This window comes from Perca fluviatilis, chromosome 10 (genome assembly GCF_010015445.1).
Source record: "Perca fluviatilis chromosome 10, GENO_Pfluv_1.0, whole genome shotgun sequence".
In the NCBI taxonomy this organism is placed as follows: Eukaryota; Metazoa; Chordata; class Actinopteri; order Perciformes; family Percidae; genus Perca; species Perca fluviatilis.
In genome coordinates this window covers 23,308,751-23,327,783 of record NC_053121.1, presented here as the reverse complement: position 1 = coordinate 23,327,783, position 19,033 = coordinate 23,308,751, and the positions used below count along the sequence as shown (strand labels likewise).

At 39.2% G+C, this 19,033-nt stretch overlaps 2 protein-coding genes across 3 annotated transcripts; one reads left to right on the top strand and one right to left on the bottom strand.

Annotated features, from left to right (window-relative positions):
- Positions 1 to 4,826: 4,826 nt before the first annotated feature.
- stx5a (syntaxin 5A) lies at positions 4,827 to 11,946 on the top strand. Of its 2 annotated transcripts, XM_039813669.1 has the most exons (12): positions 4,827 to 4,959; positions 5,387 to 5,612; positions 6,091 to 6,161; positions 7,895 to 7,950; positions 8,065 to 8,135; positions 8,276 to 8,392; positions 8,783 to 8,839; positions 8,939 to 9,020; positions 10,124 to 10,210; positions 10,358 to 10,461; positions 10,678 to 10,799; positions 11,406 to 11,946. In XM_039813669.1, exons 2-12 carry the CDS (start codon positions 5,550 to 5,552, stop codon positions 11,563 to 11,565), a joined length of 990 nt encoding a protein of 329 aa, XP_039669603.1. In that variant the 5' UTR covers positions 4,827 to 4,959; positions 5,387 to 5,549; the 3' UTR covers positions 11,566 to 11,946. The 2 variants fall into 2 exon arrangements, with proteins under 2 accessions (XP_039669603.1, XP_039669604.1); XM_039813670.1 differs by lacking the exon at positions 10,124 to 10,210.
- A 1,607-nt stretch (positions 11,947 to 13,553) lies between these two features.
- On the bottom strand, positions 13,554 to 17,048 carry zgc:162144 (RD3 domain-containing protein). The gene is made up of 3 exons (XM_039813668.1): positions 16,771 to 17,048; positions 15,733 to 16,040; positions 13,554 to 15,326 (listed from the first exon to the last, which is right to left on the bottom strand). Exons 1-3 carry the CDS (start codon positions 16,774 to 16,776, stop codon positions 14,954 to 14,956), a joined length of 687 nt encoding a protein of 228 aa, XP_039669602.1. The 5' UTR covers positions 16,777 to 17,048; the 3' UTR covers positions 13,554 to 14,953.
- Positions 17,049 to 19,033: the final 1,985 nt, after the last annotated feature.

Genomic DNA, 19,033 nt, shown 5'->3' with positions numbered 1-19,033 from the left:
TTTACTTTAACTTGCAGCAAGGTGAATCATAGGCACACACAGACTCACACATATGATACATAAACAGGATAAAATGCATAAAACATACAGTTAAATTAAATAAAAACAAATGAAAAAAAAACAGCTCACATAAAACAATGTGCATCATGTTTTCCAGCATTACGTTAGATCAAACCTAGAGTACATAGCCATCATGATCGCTCACAAATAGGTTGTTCTATAATTTTTTTTTTTGTTTTTACTGGTGATGGGATATTTTTCATCATGTTACTTCTTTTACTTAAAGCGAGAATGTAGGATTTTTAAAAGACAAAATAACCCATTTTTCCTTTTACAAATGAAAGGTTGAATTCATAAGCAGCAGCTGCAGCCTTACTCAGGCTAGTAAGACCAGTAGCAGGGGCGCGGGACTGGGGGGAAAAAGGAGACTGAGTACCCCGGGCCCTCATGTGAGGAGGGCCCAAAAAGATGGCTGATGGGAATGTTATTAGTTTTGCAGGTATATAGTCAAAAACCAAAGTATTGCATAAATAAATATTTTGACCTGATGATGATTCCAAATGGAAATTCAGAGGATCATAAAAGTTATTACAATTAATTCTGAGGGGGAATGACTGTGTGAGAGACAGAGTCTGGAGAGAAGCTATTGTCTGTGTATTCCGTGCACTGTGCCTTTTATCCCCCTGGCATGGATTATTTTGGCTATGACGATGATGATGACTAAAGTTGGTGGCAATTTGATGTTCAGCTCTCATTTGTCCCCTAATTATCATCTCACATTGCAGAGCAAACTTTAGACCAAAATAAGGATGATAATCTAATGACTATGCCTATTTGTATCTCAGTGACTGGCTATAAATTGGCAAGCTTGTATGGCAGTATTATCGTATTATAATGAATGATAGCATGTAAATTAGCAGCAGTTTATTTTGGCCGTCATAACTCTTTACAGAGTGTGAAGAGAGGAGAGGATGAAAGAGGAGAGGAGAGGAAAGAGGAGCTAAATGCTGCTGCCAACCTATCTGTCTGGAAGGGCAATACGTCAGTACTAAATATAGCTGCAAGATTAGGGAGACAGAGGAGAGAGAGAGAGAGAGAGAGAGAGGACACAGTGAGTCACCCATCAATATACAGAAAAGATGCCTTTACTCCAAAATATGTTTTTTAAAGTTCTGCGCTTGTCAGAAACCCCCAAAAATATGTCCTCATACTGGTGAATAACAATGGAGAGGCAGAAACACTGCCCAGACTTTTATGGGGCTCTTTGACTATTTCTTACATGTTCTTGTACATTTCATGCATTAAAGGTCCCATGGCATGAAAATTTCACTTTATGAGGTTTTTTAACATTAATAGGAGTTCCCCCAGCCTGCCTATGGTCCCCCAGTGGCTAGAAATGGCGATAGGTGTAAACCGAGCCCTGGGTATCCTGCTCTGCCTTTGAGAAAATGAAAGCTCAGATGGGCCGATCTGGAATCTTGCTCCTTATGAGGTCATAAGGAGCAAGGTTATCGCCCCTTTCTCTGCTTTGCCCACCCAGAGAATTTGGCCCACCCATGAGAGAGAGACATCATGGCTTTCAAACGAGCAAAGTGGCAGTTGGTCAAGGCCCCCCTCTCTCCTCAGTAGCTACAGACAGAGAAATGGCACATACTAAGGAAAGCTCATTGTGGGGCTGGCTCTAGTGGCTGTAATTCTGCACCAAGGCTGAATTTCGGGAAAGAGACTTCAGATACAGTATTAGGGGACCACTAAGGTCTATATAAAAGAGACTTCAGATACAGTATTAGGGGACCACTAAGGCCTATATAAAAGCATCCAAAAAGCACCATGTCATGGGACCTTTAATTTGACTTCATATGTGTATTTTCAACCAGTAGCTCACATGTCTGTCTGCCTCCATCCCTCTGCACCCCATCCATCTCCCTCTGCACCTCTCATTCTTTGCACTTGTATCAGGACTTCCTGTATTTTTCCACCTTGCTTTCTCTGCGTTCAGAGTCGTGTTTTTCTAATAACTCCAGCCACGGTGTCCTCCCTGCTTTTGTAGCAGCAGCTGTGTTGAAGCAGGTACTGGACGCTATCTGGCCTGCAAGTGTGTTTTTTTAGATGGTATCAGCAGCCCTGTTTGTGTGTGTGTGTGTGTGTGTGTGTGTGTGTGTGAGAGAGAGACAGAGATAAAAGACTGAAAGAGAAAGAGAGAGATTGATTATAATGTGTGCAGTGTAAAGAAGAATCATGTGTGTTTGCTGGTGACAGGAAAGTGAGTATTTTTTAACATCTCTTGTGAATACAAAGAACTTTTTATTTTTTTTCATAAGACAAGCAAACAGTGTCATCTGCAACATAAACATGGATCCACAAGCCTTGTTTGTCTCCGTCCACTGAAGGACATCAACCTTGATAAAAGATTTACAGCTCTTGTTACTACATGGGAAACATTATCTGCAAAGTCAATGATAGTGATAAGTTAGTGTGAACACCACAGACTTTATGAAGAAGTGTAATTCCCCTCATTTGTAAAAAGAAAAGAAAAAATATCAATTCAAATGTTTTGCTCTATTGACATGACCATAATTAAGTCTAGCTTTGCCAAAGTTTGCTAAACTAATTAGCACTAAACACAAAGTAGGCCTACAGCTGTATATGTTTTTGCAAATGAATAATACTAACAAGCTAAAGTTTAGCAGGTATGATGTTTATCAAATACACAATCATAGTTTAGCATGCTATTTATTTATTGGATAACTACATATTGGATAACTACATATTTTGACCTGATGATGATCCTAGATGGAAAGTTAGAGGATCATCAAAGTTATTACAATTCATCCTAAAGGGGGATTGACTGTGTGTACCAAATTTCATGGCAATTCATACAATAGTTGTTAAGCCATTTCACTCAAAAACACAAATGTGAACCCTGTGGTGGTGCTGGAGGAAAAGTCAGAGGATCACCAAAGTAAGTAGGATTCATTCTCTGGGGAACATGAATGTTTGTACAAGATTTCATGGCAATCCAGGGAACCAACCAACCAACCAACATTGTCATTCATAGGGCTACAGATATATGTGATAAAATGAGATTGACTAACAACTGAATGTAATGCATGAAGAAAAGGAGATAAAATCAAAAAGAAAGGGGAGAGTTTGAAGAAGAAACTATTCTCTTTCAGCAAAACATCAAATAATGTGTGAAAGCATAAAGAGGAGTGTTTCATTGAAAGAGATACATTTGGTGGATTATAGTGTGGTATAAAAGGTGAAGGAGCGTAGATGAGGGGTGGTGCAGGGCATAGGGGGAGGGTGGAGCTTTTTTTGTGGTTGGGGGCCTAGCAGGTAAATAAGCGAGGGCATAGCTGTGGTCTGGGCGTGCTCGATCCTGTCAGGGGGAGGATGCGGGTACCAGTAGAAGTAAGAGGAGATCAGAGAGCCTGCTGAATGTTATCTCTCTGTCCATACCATACCTGCAGGTCGACTCACCTGAGGCAGCAGCCAATCAAGTCCTCTTTATGTCTGTCTCCTCCTCAGTTCACCAACATCAGCATAAACATAATGACACGTCATGTTTTGCTTGCAGCAGGCATCCATCTGAAGTGACCAGTTGATCTTTTGGTTCCTTATAATTCTATAAGTGCACTTATATGTTCCTCTCTTAATAATTTAGGTTAAGAGCGTATTCTTCTTTCCTCTGTGATTCTGATGTTTGTGCCACCATTAGGCTCCAACATGCTCAAAATTATCTTGTAGGAGGATGTTCAAATATATCTCCTGAATAAGTAAATCCTGATTGGCTAAAAATAATGCATGCCTGTCAGATTAAAGCAATTATGTAGCCTTTCATTACTATTTGCATATTTTATTCACAGCCGTAGTCATGTGGTAATTTTTTATGAGGATAATAAATCAAAGGGTAAATCTTTATGTGTTACTGGATTCAAATTCATTGTATGCTGAAACATATACTGTATGTGGCAAATAAACCTCTGATTCTACATCCTGTGGAAGATTTTTCACCTCCCAGTCCAAGATATTTATTCGTACCTATTTAAACAATGTACAACTTCTAGTGTTGCTGACTTGTGCTTGACTAATGTCTAATACCAACTTGTTCTTTGAGGGTTTTTTTATCCAGGGCCTTACCCCAAAGCTTCAGGTGGCAATTCACTGTTTGGCAACTTATTTATAGTTATTATAACTTTGTTTGGTATTACAGAAATATGTAATTCTAAAGCACACTAAACTGGCATCATATTGACCACCAGGCGGGTTATAACCTGACCTTAAGACCCTGTATCAAAATCTAGATTGAAGACCTTAATTATTTCAGTTCATACTTTGCTTCCATAAGGTATATAGTATATTTTGTTTAATCAAATTACCACACACCTGAGGTTATGTCATTTTTCCGCACCCTCTCTATACACAACACACAGAGAGTGAAGGAATGAGGGTAACTAAGAGCCTTGCTAATATTTTTTTGTACTGGGGGACCCCTAGCAAATTAATCTGGCCATGGGGGTTTTTCATTGAAAAATGTAGCTATTTATTTTATTGGTTTGCTGGTAATAGGATGTCCCCTGTATTCTTTACATAGAGAACCACAATGGAGATACCTTTTAGACCTTATTGTGACATTTTGGAAGTGTTTGTGATTTATTGTCATCCTTCTCATAATGTCAAATAAACTACATAATGTATTACTATTAAAGTATCCTATGGACTATAGGCGAAACCATACAACAGAATGAAACTACACTATGAAACGGACTGCATAAAAGAATGAGGTGTGGCGCTCCCTGGTGGTGACGTGTTGCACATGCAGGGATTTTCCGTCCCTGTAAAGTAGACGTGGCAGTGACGTCAATGCCGGAAACGACCGGAACTTTAACTCCTGGGTTGATTAGTTTTTACCAGCAACATCGAGGGCTCTCGGAATATGTTGTAATATCGATTGAAGTAAGTTAAAACTTTTCGTTTTTGTCTTTTAAATAAGCTTAAGCCTCACATGATTAGTTTAGGTCGAATTATACCAAGGTAAAGCAGGAGAGATCGTATTGAAAGCCCGGTTAGCTTTCCGAAGCTAACGTTAGCCGTTCAGGCCGTGATCAGCTGTGTGTCGTGATGGGCGGCCTTTACTCAGAGAGCTGGTCCAGATAATCATTGTTACCTAATGATATGTATATTTAGCTCGTCTATGGCTTTATGTGTGAGTTGTGGCAGTTATTTGTTATTTATTGTCTGGTTGTTGTGGCTTAGTCGGTCTCTTAGTCGTGCTGTTAGCTAACGATACTGACTAACGTTACCTAACCTCAAATTGTTTGTTTATCTGTTAAATGTCAGCTTACAGGTTGTTTTGACACGTCTTCTTTTTCGGTTATCGCAGACGTGTGTACATATGTCCATGAAGGATACCCAACCTTGTGTTTGAGTTTCCGCACACCGGGAGATCTTCCTATTAATCCATAACACAGAGCAAAGGTAAAGACACGGCAGTTCCAGGTGGTTTCTGGTCTACAGCGGGCTGGTGACCCTTTACCGGCGGCAAGATGACGTGCCGTGACCGGACCGTCGAGTTCCAGTCAGCCTGTAAATCTCTCCAGGGCAGGCCGGTATGTTTATACATCACAGCAACAATAATAACGGGATCACTTTATATAAAATTAGTCATTTACATAAAGTGATTTGCCACATGATTTACCCCAAATGTACATACATTACAAGTGAACTGATGTGTTTTCATTGTAGTTTTTTGTTAGCACAGTTGAATTTTGTTTCTGTTTGTTTTGGTTCCTTGTTTCTCTCTGTCTGTTGTTCCACACAGGGTTGCAATAGTCTGATCAAATTTAGTTGTCAATTCATGGTCAAAAAATTCATGGTGGCCTCTTATTTTTGGTGACATTAAGATTAAGACCTACTTTATTGATCACACAACGGGAAATTACATCTACATTTTGCTAGCATAAATTGGTGTTCTTGTTGTCTTCATTCAGCAAAAATTTGTTTATTTTAGGGAGCATTTAACTGTAAATTTTTTTTTTTTATCTATCTTTCCATCTCACACGCTCCACTTTCTACCTCTCCTGGCAGAATGGAGTCCAGCCCAGTAAACCAATTATTAGCGCTCTCAGGCAGCGCAGTGACTTCACAGTTATGGCCAAGTAAGTTGCTCATTCTCTGTTTTCTTATGTTTCAACAGCTCATAAATATTTGCTGAATGTACTTGTTCTTTTATGTATATATTTTGTGTGTTGCATTATTTGTATTCACACATTATTCTCCTCTTCATACTTATTGCACGTGAAATACAATCTTATGAATAACTACAAAATTCCGCAATACATTTTTACAGTGTGCCTACTACTTGGTGCACATCCCAATAACACCAGCCAACAGTAAATCTGCTGTTTGACATATCCTGAAAAGAGAGGACAACACAGCCCACAGTAAAGAGTCTCCATGATAGGAGGAGAAGTTTGTTTGATTATTCAGAATTTTTGAGAAACTCTATTAAAACTTTAAAATGTTCCACATCTTTCATACATTCAGGGTAGTATTCAACTTTCAAATCACATCAATATTTTTTTAAATATTCAACATTGTTTGAGATTTTGAAAAAAAATGCCCTTCTGACATTTTTACATTAGTGTGTTTTGGATGGAATGTTCGACTCAGAGTGCAGGACCCAACTGACAGTGAGGAGCAGCCAGTGCAAATTTGTTTTTACTTTGCTATACCATCCACAATTTTAACTCATCATACATTCATTTTACATCAAAATGTAGGGAATGTTGTGCCCTTTCTAACAATGTACTTAGGGAGGCAAACAGACTTTCACATGAGGCACAGTGAGCTTCCAAGTGAAGCATTGTCCAACTGCCGCACTGCTTCCTGTATTAAATCGTACAAGAAATACCAGAAGGAGAACAGAAACGGGCCCTTTTTGGACAGCTACGGTCCTCACATTTCTTACAAAACACACACCATTCTTGCACAGGCTGTTCAGCAGAGTGTCATATCGTGTGTGTGTGTGTGTGTGTGTGTGTGTGTGTGTGTGTGTGTGTGTGTGTGTGTGTGTGTGTGTGTGTGTGTGTGTGTGTGTGTGTGTGTGTGTGTGTGTGTGTGTGTGCGTGCGTGTCCAAACGGCAAAAATATTATCATCACCAGAGAGATAACAGTCTGCCGAACTAATTTGTTTTTTTTACGTTTGTGGTGTCAATTATATAAGACACAGAGCAAGTAACAAAAAGGGAACTGCCTGTGTCCTTCCAGATATTTATTTTCGTTGTTTCTATCAGCAGTTATAAACGAAGGCAAAAGTTTAGGTCCGGTGAATATCATGGTTACATGTCTGCAACCAGCACAACTTTCCCTACATTATGACCTACAATGATGTATGAAGGGTGAAAATTGTAAGGGAGAGAGCAGTTTTTTTTAGGAAAAATGTCAGAGGATCGTACAGCAGCTCCCTACTCTGTCCTTCACTCTAGCTCTAAAATTTGAGTAGACAGTATCTGAGACAGGTAAACAATTTATATTTAATGGTTATTATACCGATAATGCCTATTGCAGCACATTGGAACACTGAATAAGATATGAATAATAATGAATAAGTTAATAATACAATCTTAATTGCACTTGTATACACACTTAGGAAATCCTGTTTATTGTCTTTGTAAGTTAAATGAGAAGATTGCTATGAGCATGCATGTTTGGCCTTGCATAGCACAAGGACTGTAAGCAGGGAGACGCTGAGCACGCAGATAAAATTAATATAATCTTACTTTCGGTAACAATGCAAATGAGAAAGTAAAGAAGCGTATTTCACAACTTAGTGGAGTACTCTTATTAGTATGTGCGTGACAAAGAAAGCTAATTTTGTTTTTTCTCGTAGGAGAATTGGAAAAGACTTGAGCAATACATTTGCCAAACTGGAAAAGCTCACCATTTGTAAGTGTTCCTTTTTAATGTTATTTTAGCATTATTTAAATTGCTATAAAAAATATTTTGTGTGCCATATTGTTCAACGTGCTGATTCGACATGCTGTCATTTTGATGTTTTAGTGGCAAAAAGAAAATCTCTATTTGACGACAAGGCAGTGGAGATCGAGGAGCTAACGTACATCATTAAACAAGTGCGTTGAATTAACATTCCATGAAATGTGGTTTTGCAAAAATGTACATTATTTATGAAAAGAAAAGCTATATATAATCCTGTAATATCTTGTAAAACTACACAACCTGATTTCTACCTCTTCTGTGTTTATGTTTTTAGGACATCAACAGTCTAAACAAACAGATAGCACAGCTACAGGACTTGGTGAGGTCCCGCGGAGCTCCAGGTGGCCGACACATCCAAACCCACTCTAACACTATAGTGGTGTCTTTACAGGTACAGTCACTAAAGTCCAATTAAGACTATATTGTGCATTGAGTCCAAGTGAATGGGACTATTTTAATCCTGGTAAACGTTCCTTTTATGGCCAATGTTTTTGTTTATTTAAAATATTTTTTATTATCAACATTTTTATATTGTATCTTGAACATTTTAATCATGTTGTGCTTTTATTCATACACAGTAAAATAGAGGAAAGCATATAATTTTTAGTATTATGAATAATTTTATTTTCACTGAAATAGTATTGTATTTGATCTCCTATATACTGGCATCAGAAAATGTTTGTAGAATGCTTGTTCACACATTGGTGCTCTGTATTATATTGTACACAACAGAATTTAGATCCACTTTGTTTAACTTTGCCGTGTCTTTTGTTATCCACAGTCCAAACTGGCTTCAATGTCCAATGACTTCAAATCAGTCCTAGAAGTCAGAACAGAGGTTAGAAGTGTTTACTTTTATCATTTAAAGGCAGAAATACTCACACGTTTTGAATCGGGCTCAGGTTTCTCCTGGATCATCTGTCACCTTTTCCTGCAGAACCTGAAGCAGCAGCGCAGCAGGAGAGAGCAGTTCTCCCAGCCCCCTGTCTCGTCTTCTCCTCTGATGGCCAACAACTTCAGTAAGTTAATCCACATGTTAGCTTCACACTTGTAGTCCCTCACTATGACTTTTACAACAGTCTCGCATTGAAGTAATGGCCCCAACAGGTAAACGCAGCATGCTGGTGTAGCTTCATAAGGGTGTGTTCACTCTATACTGATTATTGTTAGTGGGTAAAGTTTTGCCTCTGCCACATTTTGTGCTGGTTAAACTCTTTGCGCAGTTTTGCCTTGTCAGTACCAACAAGCAACCGTATTTTATTTAAATCCCATCACAAAAATAATCTCTTGTAGCATGGACAGACAAGGGTGAAAGGTTAAACGTAAATTTTCTAAAATAACATTCTGGTTTTCTATAAACTGGTGTAACGATAACATGCAGCACAAAGTCATCTGCGTTCCTCTAAAAATGTCAACCTTTGCCATCTTTTGAAATCCACCTAAAACAGTTCCTCCTGTTCATCTACATCAACATCATGAAATTTGGGCTGGCAGTTTCAGAAAATGTAATAGAGTGAACACACCTTTTTATTGTTTTTGTTTTGGCTTTGAGGCAATATTCGACATGTGTGGCTCCTGCTCAGTTTACCAATTTGCTAAACAAAAAGCTAAAGGTTTCCCTCAGATGCTTCCTGTGTGGGCATTTACACTGCCAGTATAATGTTTATGAACAGCCATATATGTATGTATGTATGTATGTATGTATATGATGGAAGTAACCTGTATCTAATTAAAAACAAGTTTGATTATTATGGCTGCAATTGAACCCTGTAGCAGACAACATAGAGTATAACTGTCTAGGCATAACTGGTTGGCCTGTCCAGTGTGCCACTTTTAATAGAAAGTTTAACATCTTTGGAACACTTGTGAAGGCAAATTTGGTCATAATAAAGAAGATGAGCAATAACAACATTTTATTACAATAAAATGACCATTTAAGTCTTGTATACCGATTTAGAGTTTCAAATTTGAGGTTATGTACAATGAGCATAGATGTACAAAACATTTTGACTGGCAGTGTACTTTTCAAACAGCTGTTGTGATAGGGAACTGCTCGAAGTCCATGTGAATGATTATTACTGTATTTGGTCATCTATAATGCAAAAATTAAAAAATATTTTAGGGAGCCGAAAAAAAGGGGCCCAGGAGCCGCATGCAGCTCGCGAGCCGCGCAATGGTTACCAGGGCAATACAACCTCAAATTTAAAAGGTATTTCCCTGGAACGTCTGACTCTCCCAGCGGGTATAACTAGCTACTGTATGTGCCTGCTGTTCTTTCTGTTTTCCCCTCTACCATTGAGGATTTCTGTCTGATGTTGTTGAACATGTTTGTGTTTTTCTTGTTGTCTCCCTTTAGAGAGCTCGGTCCTGATGCAGGATGAGTCCAGGAGTATGGGGGATGTAGCCATCGATATGGACTCTCAGACCAATCCTTTGCAACTCCAGCTTATTGATGAGCAGGTAGACTGTCTGTCTGTGTTTATTTGTCAAAGTCTGGCAGATGGAGAGGAATGTGTGCGTCTCATTTGCTAGCACATTTTTAAACTAGTTGATGCACAGTGTTATTTTTTTTGTCACTATAAGTAGAACATTTATCCACCTTAAACTTTGTCGAAATATTGGACTACAATATAATCAAATGCATTTATGTGCTTTAATGTGGCTGTGCCGTTACAGGACTCATACATCCAAAGCCGTGCGGACACCATGCAGAACATTGAAAGCACCATCGTGGAACTGGGCTCTATATTCCAGCAGCTGGCGCACATGGTAAAGGAGCAAGAGGAGACCATCCAGAGGTAAGATGGAAATAGAAATGGAGGCAGCGTTGAGAAAAAAAAGAGATAAATCAGAAACAAAGGAAATCAATTAACTTGAAGATTAATACCACTCTCATGTCTGTAAGGTAAATATGAAGCTCAAGCCAGGTTAATTTAGATTAACATGAAGACTGGAAACGGTGGGAAACTGCTAACCTGGCTCTGTCCAAGGCTATAAGAAATCTGCCTACCAACTCTAAAGCTCATTAATTCACACGTGATATATAGTTTAATACGTTGTCTGTAGCTTCATATTTACTGTACAGACATGACCGTGGCATCGATCTTCTCATCTGACTCTCAGCAAGCAAGCGAACTAGCGATTTCTCCAAAATGTTGAACTGTTCTTTTAATAAACAAGCAATAGGAACTAGGAAACTGGGAGTAAAGAAGGGAAAGGCTGCTAGAATTTGGGTGATGACTATTTTAAATTATTCCATGCAGAATTTGGGTGCTTATAATTCATATTATCTTTCACTTTGTGGACTAAAATATAAAAACATTGAGTCACATACACAGGTACGTAATTAGTCTCTGAATTAAAAGTCCTGTCTCACTGAACTGCCTGTCGTGGTTCTCTCACAGGATCGACGCTAATGTGGAGGACACCCAGCTGAATGTGGAGGGCGCCCATACTGAGATCCTCAAATACTTCCAGTCCGTCTCCTCCAACCGCTGGCTGATGATCAAGATCTTTCTCGTCCTCGTTGTCTTCTTTATCATCTTTGTTGTCTTCTTTGCTTAAAGAAAAGAGGAGCAGCTGAGAGAAGAGGAAGAGCACATTGAATGAGGGGAAGTGAAACTAAAACTGGACTGAGAAGACATGTCCAGACGACATATTTGAAGGGCAGACTTATCTATCAAAGTGATGGTTTGATAAAGGCTTGGGAGACGCTCGGACTAATAAAGACTTTTCCATTAATACAGACTTTCCGGTTAGTCCCAAGCTACAGACTCTTGATCTTTATTAGACAATTCAGTGAAGAATGAAGATGTCGAACTTTGTCCAAATGAAAGAATAAATTATCTTAAATCCCCACTTTGTATAGAAATGGAGCAAAAACTGCTCAGTATTGTACTTTGACCAATTATTCATAAACATTTAATCAAAATGGCTATAATTTAATGGTTTGATTCTGCAAACTCTTTAATTTTGTTTTTCTTGTTCATCCCACATGTCATACATTAATATTATTTCAAAGCCAAACAGAACTGGAGTTTATTGTCAGATCATTTTGCTTCTTAGTTTACTTACCTTTTATTGAAGAGCATGACTGTTTATCAACAATTCATCACTTATATTTTTTTTTTATTCTGTTAAGTTTTATTTGCCAAATGGGTACTTATATAGAACTGTGACACAATACCAAGACGTTCACTGTGGCTAGCATTTCCTGTCCTGAAGGCACAAGAAGTTACAGCTTAATGGACTGTTTGGATTGGTGTCATTCAGAAAAAAACTGTACGAAATGTTGATGCTAAGTTACATAACAACACTAAATGAAACGGTTTGGGTTGTTAGCCATTAGGTAGGTTAAGTAGTTGAAAAAGTGTAAACCTCGCACCATCGTTGCTGCAGAGAGACTTCAGCATATACTGTAAGTCAAGTATCTGAAGGACCCAGGTTTGACATCAGTGCTTATGAAGGGGTTGGACTGGTTGTGAAGGCCCACTAATGAAGTGACTCAATCAGCCAGATTCCCTGGAAGTGTCTGGTTGAATGTTGGTGTTGTAGTCGCTTCCTCTCTTAAAGGTCTCATGGCATGAAAGTTTCACTTTGAGGTTTTTTAACATTAATATGAGTTCCCCCAGCCTGCCTATGGTCCCCCAGTGGCTAGAAATGGTGATAGGTGTAAACAGAGCCCTGGGTATCCTGCTCTGCCTTTGAGAAAATGAAAGCTCAGATGGACCGATCTGGAATCTTGCTCCTTATGAGGTCATAAGGAGCAAGATTACCTCCCCTTTCTCCGCTTTGCCCGCCCAGAGAATTTGGCCCACCCATGAGAGAGAGACATCATGGCTTTCAAACGAGCAAAGTGGCAGTTGGTCAAGGCCACACCCCCACCCTCCACCTTGCCCCCCCCTCTCCTCCTCAATAGCATTAAAGCTACAGTCACAGAAATGGCACATACTAAGGAAAGCTCATTGTGGGGCTGGCTTTAGTGGCTGTAATTCTGCACCAAGGCTGAATTTTGGGAAAGAGACTTCAGATACAGTATTAGGGGACCACTAAGGCCTATATAAAAGCATCCAAAAAGCAACATGTCATGGGACCTTTAAGCTATCTAAACGTATCGGATGTTATTTAAATGACCACCGCTTTTTAAAAAGAAAGAAAACTCTTCCTATTTTTTTCCCTGTCCTTTTTTAGCCAAATGCCTTGACTTCAATGTATAAAGTGCAAATAGTGATAATGATGTATTGATAAGAAAGTGCATATTAATAAAATGATAATGGGGTGCTTGCATTCATGGCTGAGATTTTCTTAGGTTAAGCGGATTACTCAGGAGCAGTGGTATAATTAGCCATGCTGGGAGGCTAAGACTAGCCAACAGAGAGGTGCTTAAGCAGGTGCTCTACCTGCTTTACACCAGAAAGACGTGTTTTTGCACAGGCCTCAGACACTAGTGATGAAGGTCCATTTATCTTTTTATTCCTTTTGTAGAAAGGTTTCAAGACTACTAGACTTAAAAATTTATACATGACAGACATAAATGGGCAAAAATACAAGAGTCACATTTAGTCAACTGTATTTATATTTAAACCAAAAAACAGACGTCTTAGTGGGGGAAAAACATGTCTTAATCGTATATATTTCTTTCCCCAAATACATATCATAGTCACAATAAAAAAAAGATTACAGATGATTGTAGTTATTTCCTGCTTGCAAGGATTTGCTTGATGATTACATTACATTACATGTCATTTAGCTGACGCTTTTATACAAAGCGACTTCCATAGTGCTTTCAACCTTGAAGGTACAAACACTATGAGAGCACCCGCTAACTGAGCGGATGATCTGGAGCCAAACTGTGACTGCTGAATATACAGATAAGTGGCCTTGGCTATACTTTCTCTCCCATCTACTGCAGAAAACAGCTGTCCTGTCTGTTGCATAATATGTTTTTAAAGGGACCATCATGAGACAGAGCTGTTGTTTAGAGAGCCTTTGCATCAGCTGTTTGCTTTTAAGGAGAAGCATGTGTAGGTTAGCAATGCAGACAATTTTACTCAAACAAAACCCCATGCAGCAAATTTTAGTTGCTCTATATCTCAACAACTATGGGGTAGATTGCCGTGACATTTTCTACAGACATTAATGGTCCCCAGACTTTGGTTATCCTCTCACATTTCCTGTAGTGCCACCAGCAGGTTGACATTTGTGGTTTTGAGTGAGATGATTCGATAAATATTGAAAGGCTTTCCATGAAATTTGGTATAGATATTCATGTCCCCAAAGGATGAATTGTAATCCCTTTGGTCATTCTCTGACTATTCATCTTGCACGGTCATCAGGTAAAAAAAGAATTGTCCAATAATTTGCTTTATGAGCAAATACCTGCAAAACTATCTACATTCCCTTTAACCTCAGCTGTAGGCCTACTTTTTGTTTAGTGCTAATTAGCAAATGTTAGCACATGCTAGACTAAGATGGTGTACATGGTAAACACTATGCCAGCTAAACATCCCCATGTTAGCATGCAGATGTTGGCATTTAGCTCAAATTACCACTCTCCCTGTCCCAAGTACAGCCTCACAGAGCCGCTAGCATGGCTGCAGTATTGTTTTATCAAGTTTGTACCTGACAACGCATCTAAATGCTAACCACATGCTTCAGAATCCTAAAACCAAAACAGTAATGCTTTTGGGATGAACTAAAGACTTAAAGTTTGAAAGAGGCCAAATTATGATTTTTTCCCCCAAATCTATACTGTCCCTTTTTTCACTGAATGCTACCTTCCCTCCTTCCTCAACATTCCCATTTTTTTCTCCCTCCCCATATTTACAGTATTTTGACCTATCTCTCTACTTTCCCTCACTGTCTTACTCCTCATTTTCTCCCCCTACGAGAACATCTCTACAGGTCTTCTCCCTCCCACCATCTTGTTTGCATTGTCTCTCCTCTGACTCTCTCACCCCTGGGAACTCTGCTCCATAGGGCTGATTTCTGGCATGCTCCTGCTCCTTCCCTTCCTCGCCCTGGCCTTGATGGCCTCCTCCTCCCCTTCTCCATCCTCCTCCTCGTCAAACCAATCCACCTGCTGCTCCAGATTGCCCCTGGAGCCTCTTATGCTGCTGCCCTTGAAGAACTGACCCGTGCAGAACTTGGTGCGGAAAGTAACAAAAGAGAGGCTCTTGCTGCGCTGCTGCTTATCAAAGACGGCATCCTGCGTCGGCATGTCTTCATTTTCGTTCACCTCGTCCAGGCATTCGCGTAGCATTGAGCGAAACAGCCGGGGAACCTCGTGAACCTCAGGCTCCATCTGCGACACCAGCCTCCTGAACCTGCAGGGGGAGGAATAACTGTGATTATTAGGAACAGTCTGATACAAAATAATACACTTATTTACAGAGTACTTTATAGTTGAGACAAAACAAAACAGAAGCAAGGTCAGGCAAGCAAAAATAAGGGCAGATGTAGCCAGAAGGGTGCAGGTGCCACCAAGCGGGCAGTGCAGTCTTTTAAAAGTGGTCCAGAAAACCCCGTTACACCCCTGGTAGGATATGAACCCTGATTACACAGGTGCTGGAAGGTGATGGATAACATAAAACCAGCATAATGTTATCTGCATGTTTCAGCCTGCCTCATACTTTCTCAGTTTCTATTTCAGTAATAGTTATACCTCTCTCTTTCTTGTTTTGTATGTATAATAGGTCTTTCTCTCTCTCTGTGTCTCCCCGTCTTTCTCACCTGACGATCAGAGGGCCACACTGTGCAGGAGGGATCTTGGCACAGAGATCCTGCAGTTCCAGCAGGTCGTTGGGTGTCAGCTCGTAGGGCTGTGGCATTGGGGTGGTGGCCAGCCAGCTGTAGTCAGCAGTGGAGGAGGAGCTGCGACGGCGGCGTTGACCCTCTGTTGCACGCTCCAAACGGATGCGTTCAGTGCGCTTCACCATGGCCCCTAGCTCTAACATCAGAGTATTGGTTACCAACTCCTGAGAGGTGCGCTGGCCGGGCACTTTGGGCTCAAGGGAGAAAACAGCAGACCAAGGAAACATCTGGGAAAGTAGGACAGAATTTGTAGAAAGTCAAAGAAATCTTTTATTTTTTATTATCTGGATGTGGCATTCACCATACACACATACATCCAAGCAAGTTCATATTTGAGGTTATAGTAATTAAGAATTATTTTGGAGAATAAAGACAAGGCAAAAGGTCAGAAAGACTTAGAGCCCATTCGATCTCACTTCAGCAGTCATTCTGTAGAAGAATATTTTACATTTTGGATGCAAATTATATTAGATGTAGCGACTTAATCAAATACCGTAAATGTTTATCAATACTAGTTAAACAATCAATACTAGTTAAACAGTTGTACATTTTTATTCCCAACTTGTATATATTTTAAATATTTGTTCTTGTATTATATTCTATTATTATTTCATGTATATTGTATCCTATTATTTAATGTATATTCTGTATGTGTGCTGTGTGTCTGATATTTTGCTGCTGCAACACCGTAATTGCCCATTTTTTGGGGATCAATAAAAATCTATCTATCTAGAGTCTTTAAGCTTCCATACTCAGCAAGAAACCTCAGAAATACTATATAACCTTTATGCCAGATACATCTTATCAGTAAGGTCTGTTCAAGTAAAACATGACTCATTGTGAATGGCAAACAACTCATATTGTTGATCAATACAAACCATGTTTCTTAAGAAAAATGTTATCACTAATTATTCTCCTGGTCTAAACGCTCTCATAGAAGTTTAAATATTGTCTTACCGTCATTAAACTGGGTTTGAAAAGCTGCAGTGTATTGTTGTCAGACAGGAATCCCCCTGTTTTCCGTAAAGTCTCTATTAGCTACCAGATGCACAGCAGGCCTCCATGGGCTTGTGGCATTCAAAAAAGGTTACAACTCTTCGGACTCCAGCTGGAGGCACACAGCTACCTGACTGCCTTGCTACCTTTGACGGTCCTTGGCAGACAGGGCTTGTAATTTTGTGAGGAGCCCATGAACTGTGTGTGAGTTTGGGATTGAGAATAAATGTAATCCTGTATTAATAAAGTGCGAGTGATGAGAGGAGCTTACCTCACATGAGCGTGCACCTGGGTGAGGAGTGTGTGTTTGTGTAGGTGGGTTGTTTATATAATAGCATGGGTTCATTGGCTAATTAAGCTATTTTCATGTCACTTGATTTTTAATCACTTTTCTTTTGAATATGTTTCCCAATTTCAAAGCTATAAATTAAAGCTGTAAAGAAGGTTTCAGCTCATACACACCATCAGGCTGGACATAGTCTTGCTCAAAGGTACTTCCACAGTGTCTGACAGAGATATTCCTGGGCAGACATAACACTTTAAACAGCATACTTTCTAGTTTCAAACTGTTAGACTACTCATTTCACCCAGCAGAGTCATTCGAAATAACACAGTATGGGCTCCCAGTTCACAGACAATAATTCCTCAGGCACACCATTACCAGACTGTTATGGCCAAGATTAGATAACTTCCCACTGGCTATCATATGGTTTTGTACGTAAGGTAACTACAGGCTAGTTCCTGGGTTTCCGCACCACTCAGCGCTGAGCCACCAAATCCCAGATTACATTCAAATCCAGAGCCTACCTGGAAGAATGAGTGACTATAATGACTATTATAATCTAATTACAGTTGCCTACAGTGGTGTTGTTACCGCTGTAACTAAATAGGAGCAGTAAGTGATCAACCAGTGTTTACTGATTAATTGAATATAATGGTTGGTTAAAATTACTAGAGTTCTGCACAGTAGCTACAATCATCAGAAATAAAAACATGATAAATGTCTCAAGGAGTATTTCCATGGTGATCCTCCAACATCCAACAAACAACACACCACGAAAACATGACACTAGTCAAACACACATACAGAGTCGCTGAGTTTACAAACCATCTTATAGCTGTTAGTGTGTTTTATCAGAGAAGCCTAGTTCTTTACTGGCACCATTTTGTTTAACAAACATTTGTTGTTGTTTTATATTGATTTTATATGCAACATTTTACTGTAATAAAATTGACTACCTCCTTAACATTGACTTCCTAAAGTTGGCAGATTCAACATGTGTATGTGAATATATGAAAGTTTTAAAATGACCCTTATTAATCATTTTTATTTTGATTTTTTTGTTCTTCTTGTAACTTTCTGCACACCAGAAGGTGGCGCTATAGTCAAAGTGACCTGGAACCAGAGTTTCAGCAGGAATATTTACAGCTGACCTATCTAAGAATGTAGCTTTACTGGGTAATCAAATCCCTAGATTCACTTTAGAAAGAATTGACTCACCAGATACATATTGGTGCAACTCACACTAACATATGTTACACTGCATTCCTTTTACAAATAAAGAGGATAGCTTCTGTCTTTCTAAGGTGAATGGATGATATAGCCAAAGTTTTCATTTTAAAGACCCTTAAGAAGAGATTGTTAGACTTAGGTTTTATCTTTATGAGACATTAGTAAAGCACAATCATCTGGAAAAATGTCACTAGAGCAGGTTGTCTTAAAATAATTCATATACACTCAAAAGACAAGAGAACCCTGCGGGACTCCACTCGCAATACTTGTATATGTTCAGATAATGTCCTGTTTACCGCAAGCACTTTGCCCTTGAAAAAATATTTAAAATTTACATTTTAGTGAAGCACAAGGTGTAATGCTAATGGTGCTCCAGAACCATTTGTTTTAAATAATATTTGGTTGTATTTTATGTACAATTTTGTATACAGTACTTTTAAAATCATATACCACATTTCTATTGGCAAAAGTGTTTCTGTCATTAGGGCTTATCTTTTGGGGTTTTGGTAGGGGCAATCAAATTTTGTTTATGCCCCCAAAATCTCAATGGGATCAAAAACCAAGTCCAATCTGTTTTGTTGCACTAAGTAATTAAAACCTACTTTACTTTGGATATGTAACCTGGTAGGAGAAATGCAAGCTTTGGTGGAAACATGGATGGATTACCTTGGATTAACCCCTGGGGGAAATTAGCTGCTAGGTAGGCCTACC

What these genes read in the sequence shown, in the direction of transcription:
- stx5a (XM_039813669.1), top strand. Translation starts at nt 5,550, where the DNA reads ATGACGTGCCGTGACCGGACCGTCGAGTTCCAGTCAGCCTGTAAATCT. An exon ending in ACTGGAAAAGCTCACCATTT is followed by an intron (nt 7,951 to 8,064) that starts GTAAGTGTTCCT and finishes TTGATGTTTTAG; the next exon opens with TGGCAAAAAGAAAATCTCTA. An exon ending in TCTGATGGCCAACAACTTCA is followed by an intron (nt 9,021 to 10,123) that starts GTAAGTTAATCC and finishes AAAATATTTTAG; the next exon opens with GGAGCCGAAAAAAAGGGGCC.
- zgc:162144 (XM_039813668.1), bottom strand. An exon ending in TGTGGCCCTCTGATCGTCAG is followed by an intron (nt 15,327 to 15,732) that starts GTGAGAAAGACG and finishes CTCCCCCTGCAG; the next exon opens with GTTCAGGAGGCTGGTGTCGC.